The sequence below is a fragment of the Schistocerca piceifrons genome, chromosome 2 (genome assembly GCF_021461385.2).
Source record: "Schistocerca piceifrons isolate TAMUIC-IGC-003096 chromosome 2, iqSchPice1.1, whole genome shotgun sequence".
Classification (NCBI taxonomy): domain Eukaryota; kingdom Metazoa; phylum Arthropoda; class Insecta; order Orthoptera; family Acrididae; genus Schistocerca; species Schistocerca piceifrons.
Window position 1 is genome coordinate 416,852,913 of NC_060139.1, and position 14,089 is coordinate 416,867,001.

Genomic DNA, 14,089 nt, shown 5'->3' on the forward strand with positions numbered 1-14,089 from the left:
AACATGTCATGACTCTAATCCAGTAAATTCCGTTGCACAAGCCAGATTCTGTACCACTTGTAAATTCTTGTTCAGAAACGCAGTCAGATAGCTTAGATATTCATTGTTAGAGATTCATTTGTACCTGTAGTTTTTCATATTCATATACGCAGTCATATAGCTTATCCAAATGTTAGTTTTAACTTTTGGTTGCAACGATCTGTTGAGGGCTTTAATGACACTGAAACTGCAACACGCACACAGTGTTATGCAGGTTAGATTCCGATTATTGATAGCTCAGGTTGCTTATCGAGTCTATTTTCACAGACGAACATAGGCATATATTTGTTGCATGTAAGTTACTATGGCGAAGCTAACGGCAGTGAAAGAACTGCTCGTCGGCTTTATAAAGATCGTTTTCCATCACTTCAGGCTCCGTCGCATATCCTTTCCGCCTCACTTTCCTTTAGAAGAGGCCTTACGGCATCACCTTGAAGAAAACTCGTCAACAAGTAACCCATCAACGAATACACGATCAATTTCTTTAGCTATTATTGAGTGGGACTATAAAACAAGTGATGTAAAGGGTCACGCCTAATCAAGTATTTGTAAATGTGGTCGCGTTACCAACATGTTTTCAAATGGTTTTAGCACGGAAACTGCATGATTCCGGACATGAGTTCCCATTCCCATTCAAAATATTGTCTAGTCACTCCTCACTACAGGACCTACAAGCTTGTGAAGGGTATTTCCGAAGACAGATTTTTTTTAATAGATCTGACAACTAGACAGTTTTCCAGCGGCTGTCTCCTAAGCTTTCGGGTGTCATATAAACTACCAAAATCTAATTTAATTTATAATTTAACATTACTGCATAGTTCGTAAGTTCCATAATTTGTTTTGTTGCTGGAAGTAAAATGGCTACTCCCATGTTGTTAACACTGGGAATTGGATGCATGTAATATGTATTTTGTCTATTTTATAATTGATCTTTTCCGTGTAACAGCCTGTTTGCAAATTTGGTTGTAAAACTAGCATAATGAAAATGTTCGATAATCGGCAAAATCTTATTTAACAGATATAATATTTCTTCAACATAGTCCTTATGAAGTGAGTACCGAAGTTATCCACCGAAATACAGTGTGTTTGACAAACAACTCCCTAGCTTTAATGTGTCCTAGAACCTGTTCAAAGTGACATACACTATTCCAGTTTGTGGTGTTTGATTCATCAACTCACCAAGTTTGGCTCCCCTGCAGTTGACTGGTGTGCTTGACCTTGAGACGGCACCAGTACTGTTTTTTCCTCTGTTGCCTCAGTTCAGTCCAGGCGTGCGTGCAGTGCAGCGCAGAGTAGCTCAGCAAAAGGTGTACACAGCAACAGAAAGCGCAGTGTTTACTTAGCTTGTGAAAACCAAGTCAGTTACAACAGTGCAACGTAATTTTAGACGTCAGTATCATGGTGACGGTTTCGTTAACCGACAAACGGCCAGGAGAGCGGTGTGCTAACCACATACCCCTCCATATCCACATCCAGTGACGCCTGTGGGCTGAGGATGGCACGGCTGCCGGTTGGTACCGTTGGGCCTTCCAAGACCTGTTCAGACGGATTTTAGTAGTAGTAGTAGTAGTAGTAGTAGTAGTATGGTGGTGAACCACCTGCAGCAAAAACTACCCGTCATTTGCTAAAGTCTATCAAGGAAACTGGTAGCGCTTTAAAAGCAAAATCACTAGGTAGACAGAGAACTTCTGAAGATATTGCTGAACAGATTCATGTTTCGTATGTTCGGAGCCCGAAGAAGTCATTGTCAGACGTAGTCTACAGTTAGGAGTACCTAAAGGTACTGTGTATTATGTTGTGCGTAAAAGACGTAAGTTCCGTGCCTAAAAACTACAACTGTTAAATGAAATATAACCTACTGATAAAATCGAAAAGTATGAGTTTGTTGTTGACTTTCTACACAGAATTGATGATGGTGTACATTTTTTAAAAAAACATTCTCTTTTCTGATGAGGCTACATTTCATGTCAGTGGAACAGTTAACAGTCATAACTGCAGAATTTGAGGGCAAAGCATCCACGTGAAGTTATTCAGTATCAACGTGACTCTTCCAAGGTTAATGTCTCGTACAATTTGATGGATGGCTCTGAGCACTACGGGACTCAACTGCTGAGGTCATTAGTCCCCTAGAACTTAGAACTAGTTAAACCTAACTAACCTAAGGACATCACAAACATCCATGCCCGAGGCAGGATTCGAACCTGCGACCGTAGCGGTCTTGCGGTTCCCAATTTGATGGAAAACCATGTGATTGGTCCTTTCATTTTTGTAGGAAAAACAATAAACGGGGAAATTTACTGTAACATGTTGACAGAGTACGTCTTTCCCCAAATGGACGATATTGAGGCGGAAAAATGGGCTTGTGTTTTTCCACCTCATTAAACTATGCGCGTGCGGCTCTTGACACAGGCTTTCCAGGAAAGTGGATAGGCAGGGCTGGCCACCACGAAGCCCAGACTTAACCCCACTGGACTTTTTCGTTTGGGGACACATAAAAATTATTGTGTTCAGTGAAAATATCAGAGACATCGGTCATTTACGGGAAAGAATCGTCGTGGCGGTTGGGACAGCTACACTTGATTTGTTGGTGAATATATGGCGAAATGTGGGATATTCTTTAGGCATGTAAATGGCATCAAATAGATCCCACGTTGAAGTCTACTAACATTAAACAAAACTTGAAGGAATTCTCTTTCATAATATCTACTCGTTGATGTAATTTTTCATTTATTTCCCCATTACATGTATACTTAAAACTAGAGAGTTCTTTTTCAAATACCCTGTATTTTAAGAACAGATTAAGTGGCAAGATCTATATCCCCTCGAGATTGTAAAACTAGACTAGAGAATTTTGATGAATCTGTTGGTACCATATCTATAATATTACGAGCAGTTATACCAGATTTCGACAGAATCATAAGCGATGTATCTATCACATGTTTCAATATTTGATTCAGCAAATCGTATTCTCGTTTCAAAATACCTCTGCGCTATGTCTCCCAGCATCTCTCATCAGACCGATTTCTTCTGCTGTTATTTCTAGTGCCGCTGAAGGATTCAAAATATCCTTACATGTTGTAAATTTATACTTAAAAATGATGGGATTAAATTTAATTCGTTTAATATGCTAAAGCTAACTACTTCATACACCACCATATCTGAAATAAATGACTATCATATTTTTACTTTATTCCATTGTACAAAACCACTTCCATCCAAGGAGTCTGATGGCATGACTTGTCACTGCACTCGCATTCTGGAGGAAAGGCGTTAAAATTCCCTAGTGACCATCCACGTTTAGGTTTCCTGTGGTTACCCTGAATCGCTTAAGGGAAATCTCGTGTTGGTTCTTGTTTGAAAAGATGCAGTCGAATCCATTTCCCTCCTCCCACATATAACAACTTCATCGTTGAATCTTAATTCCTTTACTTGAATAAACCGCACTTTTTTGCCATACAAGTTATACCCAGATACCTCTTTCAATAGTGGAATAAAATTTTATTTTGGTCTTGCGGCAGATGAATCACAAACTTCCATTAATTGCAGGAGGGAAAGGAAGTTTTGCCAAGTATCCAACAACTGTAAACATGAGAGTATTACTGTGTCTATTGTGGTGGATTTTTTGTAAATTCTGAGACTTTGTGTGTTCGTAGGGACATTTGTGTTGCGGTTTAAGAAGTTGACGGATTTTTCACCCAGTATTCCAGATCACTGAGAGCTTCATTATGTAGTAACTTTTTTCGAAATTGTCTTTAATTTTCTTAACAAGGTCCACTGAATTTACAATTCCAAGCCTAGATTGAAATGTTGTGTTGGTTTTGATATGGAAATGTAATTATTTCGTAATTTTGTGGTTTGATGAGGTGTAGGCTGGCACAAGAGGTCGTAAATATTGGCCTTTCTTGTGCAGTTTAGGGAGTCCACACAGTTTAGGAGCTACTGGGTTAATGTTGATCAAATAGGCCTACTTAGATTCAGGTCTTGATCTTGATGAAGTTTATACTTTCTCCGTTAAAGGTTTGGTGGAACCTTTTGGTGAGGATATGGCAGAAATTGAGTGTGATGAGTTGTTTCACTTTCTCAGCATAATCACTTTTGTCCATAATAAACAATGTATTATTTTTATCTGCTTTCGTGGGTATGTTATTATGAGCAATTTTCTTCTTGACGTTCTTCAGTTTATTTGGATCCATAGATCGTAATGTAGGATGATATTAATTTAACACATCCAATGTTTACTGCACTTAGCTATGAAAACCCATTTACTTGAAAATGAACTGTATCACTAATGTCTATTTGTAATTTTGCAGGGTGGTAGCGCTGGGATTTCTTGCGAGAAAGGTGAGTACTTCATAGAACCAAAGAGTATAATAACAGAGACGCACGACTACCGCTACTATATACCGCATCATTTTCGGGGCACTGCAATATCTATGTGAGTGATCACATGCAGTATTATTCTTAGCCGTTCTCAGCACTGTCTAAGACTAAGACATTTTGTCATAAAACATGGTGTCAGCTAACTTTAATAATAGCAAGGAAAACACAATTGCTACAAATTATCGACAACGCGAATTTGTATCTATCACTGTGTGTAATAAGCATTGTCATACTTTGTTTCAGTACATTACGTTTCTAATGTACGGTATCATTTTCCATTGTAATGCCCGTATTTCCTAACGGACGTTCCTTTGCGAAATTTACAGTGCACCTTAGCGATGGGACACCAGAGTGCTGATATAATTATACATGAGGCCTTCTGTTACTAACACCATCTCTCTGAAATACTGAGTTTTCACGCAGTGGCAGGAGGAAAACTCCACTGTACGTCGAATCTCGGAACTATATTCTAAGAGAGACTTCTTACTTAACGACAGTGTAGGGTAAGTATACGAATCTAAATGTTTCAGCCCCAGTAATATTTAGTAAACTGCGAACTCTTGAGCCCTTAAATATGATTTTCATCTTTACATCCAAAATTTCGTACACATGGACTGTAATCCACAGGTGCCTCCGTAAGCCGCCCTCCTCCTGTTAGCAGTAACAGGATGGGAAGGACGTGTGTATGCACTGTGCGGAAGATGGAGGATCTGGCCTCAGTTCGAGAAAAGCTGCAGATGCGGTCAGCTGTCAGCAGGCTGCAGCCACGAAGTGTAACGTTGGAGGAAAACCTGGCGCGTCGCATGGGATACTTTAAGTGTCGCTTGTGTCAGCCACGGCCTCTGCTGTCGTGGCACTTTGTAGCGTAACCGAAGCGGGGATCCGCCCTCGCTGCAGGGTGGTAACGCGTGGCTTGAGGTGGAGAGTCAATGTGGAAGCTAGCTGTCTGGCCTCACCCGTTCACCAAGTGAGTGGACAGGTAGACGCTCCGTAGCGTGATCCGAGCAAGCACTCAGGGATAAGGTGTTTACTAGTTACCGGGTGCTCCAATTTTTGGGTCGTTCTGGTGTCCCTTAGGGGAATAGCGTCCAGAGCTGGAGACACATCAAAAGTGCATTCGGCATGTCTACTGGGAGGCCTCAGCAGAGATGTGGAGGAGGCCCTGCCTCTGGGAATTGAGCGTGCGGGCACAATGTATGTACCGAGCAAGAGGATTAGCTAACTTCGGAAAAATCTGATGAAGCACAGACTGTTGCATTCCCGATTGAAAGTAAAAAATAAAAAATAAAAAAACGCACCAATGATAGCAGGAGAACGTTACAAATTCGGGCGTCTATTACAGATTGATCAATAATTCAAGAACAGTCTTTTAATCGCATTTATTATTGTTATAATACCGCCAACCGGTTTCAACCCGACGTAGGGGTCATCTTCTGGGCGTTTACACCATTGGTCGACTACTGGTGGCGTCACTCCTGTCTACATAACGTCTACATCACGTTTGTGATGAGGCCTTCCAGCAGACTTGCCGAATGCACTTTTGATTGATCTTCAGCTCTGAACGCTATTCCCCTAAGGGACACCAGAACGCCCCAAAGATTACAGCACCCGATAACTAGTTCCCTGCCGTTATGTAGACAGGAGTGACACCACCAGCAATCGACCAATGGTGTAAACGCCCAGAAGATGACCCCTACGTCGGGTTGAAACCGGTTGGCAGTATTATAACAATAATAAATGCGATTAAGACTGTTCTTGAATTATTCATTAATCATATTAATCGCTGCTTCTCTCCACAACCATGTTGTCCAAAAATATTACAGAGAAACGGAAAAAATTCTGGTCCTACGTAAAATCGCTAAGCAGGTCGAAAGTTTCTATCCAGTCACTCGTTGACCAGTCTGGTATGGCCACAGAAGCAGATAAAAAGAGAGTTGAAGTTTTATATTTCGCGTTTACGAAATCACTTAAGCAGAACGGATGTAGAAACACATTGTCGTACGATAGAGGCACAGACCTCCGGAATGGAGGACACACGGGAGCCATTCAATAAGTAACGCAACATATTTTTTTCCTGAAATGCCCTATGTTCGGAAATTAATAGTCTCATCGCTCTGGTCGTCGAAGTTTGAGAATTGTCGCGACAGATCTTCTTCGGATTTTATTCGGTGTTATAATCAGTTTCGCAGTGTATCAGCCAACAGAGTAATTGGGTGCACAGAATCCCCGGCGGAATGCTTACTACTTTGTGAAGCAGGATAACATGGTAATTTTACAAGACAGAATCCACGTCCAGAGAAACACTGTTTCGGCACTGTGTTGTGTCAAAGTTAGAGAGCGGTTTTTATATGGTGTGTGTCGGCGTTCAACATATTGCTGAGAAACCAAATTAGTGTGTCAAACTGTGCAACACCTTATAAAATCTGTTAAGATTTGTGATCTGCAACTTGACTGCAGAGTGTTAAGCGGTAATGTAGGAATGATGCAAATGTTGAACTAAGACGGCTACGCGTTATTTCAGTCGCAGGATGGATTCGTGCATTAAGGCCTCCCAGTCCCTTTATAGGAGAAGGAAGGACAATAATCATCCCAGCACACGTGGCACATCTTTAAACTGTGAAGGATGATAGCAGCTTGGAGACGTGGAGAAACAAACAAATCTTATAGGCCTGTATCGCTGACGTTGGTCTGATATAGAATTTTGAAACATGTTTTTTCCCTCGCGTGTTATGACGTTTATGGATATAGCAAATCTCCTCCACAGGAACCAACATGTGTTCCGAAAATAAAAAATCTGTCTTGTCTCGAGAGGGAGGTGGAAGGAAACGTTGCTGTTACACATGGGTCTTAGCTGAGCCGAATCTCTTGATGAGTGGAAGTAGCTGTGGGCCCCATTTAGAGCCCCGAGGGGCTGCTATAGACAAGCTGCAAGTGGTGCAGAGTACTGAACACTGTGAGGATATTTTGAGGAAGCTAGATAGAAATTCTAAGTACCTTGTTAACCAACATGGAAGGCTCCTCCGACACTACCACTAAGCCTGACTTCCCATCAGTTTTTCATCTACTGCTATGAATGTACCTCGGTAGCGACCGTGGGTGTCGAGGCTAGCAAATCGGCCAAAGATTGACATCCGGCGACGGGTGACACAGAGACAGTGTCGACTGGATACTGCCGTTCCCTGCTCTGTCCTGTACAGTGAAGTGCCCATATTTATATGGCTCGTAGACAACCACAGGGATGTTGCCAGAACAATCTGTGACTCACTAGCTCGGGCTAGTCACGTATGCAGTACGTTTTCATTATCATATTAGACTGCATCTGGAAACCCCCTCCCTGGATCTGCCCAACTTTTTGCTCGCTGCCGGCTACGTAGCTTTGTCTGTAAGTCTATTGGTCACATGGCGCCACAAGTTCGTCTCTGGCTGTTATCACTGCCAAACATTGATGCATGGCCTCCTAACCATAACCGGCTTCGGCGCTGCTCTGTCGGAACAATTCTGAAGTGTTCTAGTGAATATGTCTAGTGGGATTGATATTCGTAACAGATCGTCTGAAACCCAACCCGGTTTGTTCGTCCACGACACTCAGAAAGTAGAAGATACGGGCACCAAGCTGGATGCCGTGTTCCTTGGCTTACGGAAGATGTTCAATAAAGTTCCGCACTGTCACCTGATGAACAAAATCAAGCGTACGAAATATAATACCAAGACAGCGTGTCATTCTCAACAGAGGAAAGTCTTCAGACGTAAATAAGCGATATAAGACCATCACTTTTCACGTTATATGTAAGACCTTGTCGATAACGTTGCAGTTCCATGAAGCTTCTCGCTGATGATGCTGCATACAGAAAAATCGCAACGCTAGAAAACTATAGCGAAGTGATGGAAAAACTGCAGAGGGTCGATGCTTGGTGCAGGGAGTAGCAATTTACTCTCAACAAAAAGCAAATATAAAGAATACCGATTACATACAGTTAGGGTTCATTCCTAGATAGGACTGATAGAGGAAGTAGAAAAGGTCCAAAGAAGAGTAGCACGTTTTGTTACAGGTTCACTTGGTAAGAGCAATAACATCACGGAGATGCTGTCAGCTGCAAAGGCATGCTCTCCAAGAGTCATTCTGCATCACAATAAGCTGTACTGTTAAAATTCCCAGAGCGTAAGTTCCTAGAAGTCATCCAATATGTTGCTTCCTTCTCCGTATATCTCGCAAAAAGGCCAAGAATATATAATTAGAGAGATTACAGCCCACAGGGTGACTCACGAGCCGTTCTTCTTTCCGCAGACTATACGCGACTGGGACAGGAAAGGAGGGCAGTGAAAGTGGTACATGAAGTAACCTGCATCTCAGACCATAAGGTGACTAACGGAGTGTTGGTGTCCTCATTACTCTTCGAGAGATTTTAATATCCGGCTATGATGACCTTGATGTCACCGGGAAGGTGAAATAGTGATATTTTTCCTTCCAGTAGGGTAGTAGGATAAGTTCTTAGTTGACACATGGCACATAAAAATAGTGTCTGCAAATTTTCTGGCCTTTGAGTTCCTGAACACGATTTGCTGGTTCTTTACAATTCGGTGCAGAAGCGCCAGTTTGCACAATTAATAAATGTTTAATATATTTTATCTATCTGAACGTTGAGTGTAATGATAAACTCATTTTGCACAAGGCATAAAGCAGTATCAAAGCACTCTAATTAACCCACCTCTGTGACCCTCTTTTAAAAGAAATAAGGTAGGAGCTTCAATAACAGTCACATTTAAAATTTACAGTTCTTAATAGAAGCCCAGTCAGTCTCAGAACAAGATTACAGAGCATATGTGGGTTTGTGAAGTCCTTTCTAGCAGATGAGAAGGAAACCGAGAGGGAAGATGATGGACTTGCTGAATCGTTCACACCTTAAATACACGTTCTCAAGAATCACGTGTTTGTCTATGCAGTAGAACAATAATTCGGCCTATCTTATAACGTCTTTTTGCTGTGATACATAAGATCCACAGTGTTTTTGACCTATGTTGTTGCAGCTGAGGTGCCGGACATACCACGAGGCTACCATTATGTACCAGGCTACGCTCTAATCAAACTTCACCGCACTTACAAGAAGTGGCTGGAAGCCAAGAAGACCTGCGAGGAAGAGGGAGCTCAGCTGGCAGTACCACCAGACCGCTACGCCTATGACGGCCTGAAGCAGATCTTCCCCAAAGAGAAGGGCATATGGTACGCCTTCCTCGGAATCACCGATCAAGCCAGCGAAGGAGTATTCGTTGGGCTGGATGGTAACATGCCTACGATTTTAGTCGGTATACTTTTGTTTCTGTGGAGTTTACAAACGCAATTTACATTAAATGTGGAAATAAGTGTGCAGATTGCTGATTATTTGTATGCATACATATCTGAAATTTAACCCTCAAATTAATCGTATATTAGTTCTTAATGACACAAGTGAAAATAATATCCCACACTTTGAATGATGGTTGTTAACTCCACGTTTTCATTTCGACCAAGTAGCAGATCTTTGCCATCTTTCGTGGGGGTCTGCTATTATCAGTCACTGGAGCAGTTTTGCGTCCTTGATTATCCAGTTGACATTAGACAAATGGAAATCATTCGCGAATTTTCGCCCATTGGTCTTCCTTGTTTGAAAGAGACTTCGCCATTACTGAGCTGGATTCGCTTCTGTGTTATTCTGAATCGGTTGAATGCTTGTTAGGTGGAGTCGTGTTTGGAGGGAAAATTGCATTTGTCTGACGGAGATCCGTACTACGGTGCAGATTCTATAATAAATTTGCCTGCTTTGAGGCAGGTACAGTGACCGCGGAAGCCAAAGGAACGGACAAGTTGGACAGATATCTGTGTATATGAGCAAGCAGAAACCACAACGACACAATCCTACTCGTCTACAGTAGCAGTTCCAAACAGCTGCAGGAGTGCAAGTGTCAACACAAACGATGCGAAATAGGCTCCATGAGCAAGAATTTAATGCCGGAACACTTCTCAAGGCTCCCCCTCTAAATCTGGCTTGGAAACAAGCTCGTGTCGCATGGGCACGAAACCGCTGTTTGTGGAATTGGCAGCAATGATATACAACTCTCTTTTCTGATGAGACCCTTATCAGTCTCCACTCTGAAAATACTAATATTCGTGTATAGAGGCAACGAGGACAACATTTACACCCTGTGTCGTAGAACGCCACCCTTATCAAGATAGCTCAGATACGTTTTCGGTGGATTCAAATGGTTCAAATGGCTCTGAGCACTATGCGACTTAACATCTGCGGTCATCAGTCCCCTAGAACTTAGAACTACTTAAATCTAACTAATCTAAGGACATCACACACATCCATGCCCGAGGCAGGATTCGAACCTGCGACACGGTCGCAGGTTCGAATCCTGCCTCGGGCATGGATGTGTGTGATGTCCTTAGATTAGTTAGATTTAAGTAGTTCTAAGTTCTAGGGGACTGATGACCTCAGAAGTTACGTCCCATAGTGCTCAGAGCCATTTGAACCATTTTTATTAGTATTGAGCCGCTTGTGTGTGTCATGTGGCTAGGCTCCATCTCGTTGAAACTGGTACGATCTTTACACAGTGCAGAGTCAACCAGAATCAGTTAATGAACTCCAATAAGTCAGTGATAACGAGTGCTGTTTCTTTGCCATTAATTTTCAAATGTTGATACAGCTACGTGAACACACGCCGTTATGCTGATTGCTGTTTGCCAAACACTATCCTACGTAACCTCTGTTAGTATTGCGGTGATACGTGTGAATGTTGAATGTCAGTTAGGATTTAGATACACACACGAATGATTCAACCATTTTTCTATGCCAGACCTAGGATTGCAAGTTTTAGTAGACACCCCGTCACCCCCACCCCCACCCCACGCCACCTCGCCGCCGATGGACGCTGTATAAAGAACGCCGACGCATGTTCAATCTAGTCCATTGCCTTCACTAACCAATACAATCTGTGCAGTATGCAAGTACTAGATAAGCAGACCAGTTTCTTCCTCCGCGTTGAATTTATGAAAGCATGTGTGTCTGTGTGTGTGTGAGAGAGAGAGAGAGAAAGAGAGAGAGAGAGAAAGAGAGAGAGAGAGAGAGAGAGAGAGAGAGAGAGAGAGAGATTCTGTTTCTGTTTAAAGTAACAAGTCAGATAGCGTTTCCAAATTGTTACACTGGGGTATTAGACGTACACGTTTTGCATGCCATAATATCATGGCTCGATTATCACGTCTTCCGGCAGTAGCCAATGTTTTCTTTTTAATAGACATAGCCCTTTCACCTTCTCCTTGCGTGTGTGGGGTGGTGTTGTGGTTAAGACACTGGACTCGTATTTGGAAGCCGCGCGGTTTGAGGACCCATGTCATGGACTGCGCGGTCCCTCCTGCCAGAGGTTCGGGCCCTCCCTCGGGCACGGGTGTGTGTGTTGTTCTTACCATAAGTTAGTTTAAGTAGTGTGCAGATCTAGGGACCGATGACCTCAGCAGTTTGTCCCTTAGGAATTTGCACACATTTGAACATTTCGCATTTGGGAGGAGTTGGGTTCAAATTCTAGTAAGACTTCCCAGATGTAGGCTCTAGTCTTTCTAGTAATCATTTGAGAGAAATGCTGGGCTGATACCAATGAAACAGATATGGCTGAATTTCTGACCTGTGTGAACCGTCAATTAGGGCGATTTACAAACAACAACTCAGGTACACATGTTATTCCAAAAACGTTATCGTGGAAGTAGGGGTCAGGAGGTACTGGTGAAATAACACACACTGCTAAGGCTTTCTCAGTAATAAATTTTTAAGTCTGGCATTAAAAGGAACCATTTCAAAATAATTTCGAATAGCTGACAAATTTTCTTTATGAAAGGAGATTGCCAGATTTGATGTTAACAACTCCCCAATAGTAAGATTTTAACTTGACACACACATATATAAGACAACAATTTAAAAAAAGCTCTTTTAAGTAGCTGGCAAATTTTCCCTATGTAAAGGATATTGCAAGGTATGACGTTAACAACTTCCCAATAATAAGATTTTAAACTTGTTGTATCTATAAGAGAGCAATTCCTTCAAAGAAGCACCTTTAAGTAGCTAGTTTGTACTAAAGCTAAAATAGTTGTCTCTCGCCAGTTACATAACTTATATTACACCTATCAGTTGTTACATGATAAATGTGAATAAGCCAGCACACAAACCTTCACATTAAAGGCAGTTCCCAAAAAAAATTTCCTTTGCTCGGTGAGGGAGTGACACGTGTAAGTGCCCAAATTACAATAGGCAGAATAGTTATTGGTGGTCTACAGGGCCACAGCAGATCAGTCTCAAAACTTCCATTACAAGCCACCACCTCCCGGAGTTACCCAAAACCAGAAGATGTAGCAAGGGCGGTGCCTGCACAGACTCCGAACCACAGAGACACGCGACACCGACCCTAAATCACCCAATCGAGGAGTCAATGAAACGGCCCGACTAAGAAGCAATTACCACGTTCCCGCGGACAGGCAAACGAAAACTGTGGTCGGACGACCCCAACAAAACCACTGGTGAAGAAACTCATACACTTCAGTAGAACTTGAAAACCTTCTGTAACTCTGTTACTTAACAACAGTACTTAACTTCTCACACTCAACCACAGCGCCGGGAACACGTTGCACTTCCAAATTCTCGTCAGAGCCAACCGCTGCCAGTGGTTTCAACGGCCGATATGAAGACATACGGTCCCACGCGCTGATCTCCTCCACCACGGATACTAAGCTTCATAAGCCACGTACATGAGGGTAAGGCAGACTTAGCCCCTGACAGCCAAGAGCTCGGGAAAATCACATGGCGAGCAGTTGACGACCAACAACAGGGCCCCGCTCGCGCCACCACCGCTCTCGGTCACCGCCCAGTACATACTGCCTAGATCGTCACGCAACCGTACACTTGATCCACCTCCCGCCAGAGGGCGGTAGCGATCCAAAAAGCGCGCCAAACCGAGAGCGTCACCGAAAACACTAGACACGAAGCGAAAGCACTTCGCCTGGCGTGCTTTTCGAAGAGCCGGGCGCAACTACGGCTCACCGTGTATCTGTAATAAATAGTAGCTCTGTTGAAAGCGTTGTTGACTAGCGATAACAACTAATACTCCATCGCTCCAGATTCGTTTTTGAAATACGAGGGGTACTGATAACGACAACGGACATAATAGATATACTGTGACAGGTGTTAATCCCGGCACCGTTGTTAAGCTTTATGTAGAGTCTATTGAACACGCTGTAGAACCAACAATACAAACAATTCCTACCACAGAATGAATATTGTGAAATCATTCTCCATGTACGTATTATTCTCAAAAACTGACTGAACATAGGCAAACGAATTTATTTCTGAATTCGCAAATCTGTCCGCAGCAGAAACGGCAGCTCTAAAAATGTGGCTGAACAAAGGTGCTTTGTTAAGCGTAGAATATTCGTTTCCCAACAGCAATTGAAAATTATGCACTCCTAACATCTTACTCAAATCATACGCATCGAATTGTTTACAAATGCAGACACCGTCTTCATACCTTCCAAGAAATTCTTCAGAGAGTGCGTGGCATGGCCAGTCTGTTAGGAAGGTTCTTCCCACCGGTTCGAGAATATCGATGGGAGGAATATAATTTCGTTAAGACTCTACAAAATTCACTTAAATCC

The 14,089-nt window shown here is 42.5% G+C and overlaps 1 protein-coding gene across 2 annotated transcripts in view; it reads left to right on the forward strand.

Annotated features, from left to right (window-relative positions):
• Positions 1-14,089, forward strand: part of LOC124777525 (macrophage mannose receptor 1-like) — a 69,855-nt gene that overhangs the window by 38,624 nt on the left and 17,142 nt on the right. For both annotated transcript variants that reach the window (XM_047252973.1, XM_047252972.1), the window contains exons 3-4: positions 4,350-4,380; positions 9,445-9,696. In XM_047252973.1, the coding sequence (XP_047108929.1) occupies positions 4,350-4,380; positions 9,445-9,696 (283 nt within the window). The remainder of the gene's footprint in view (positions 1-4,349; positions 4,381-9,444; positions 9,697-14,089) is intronic.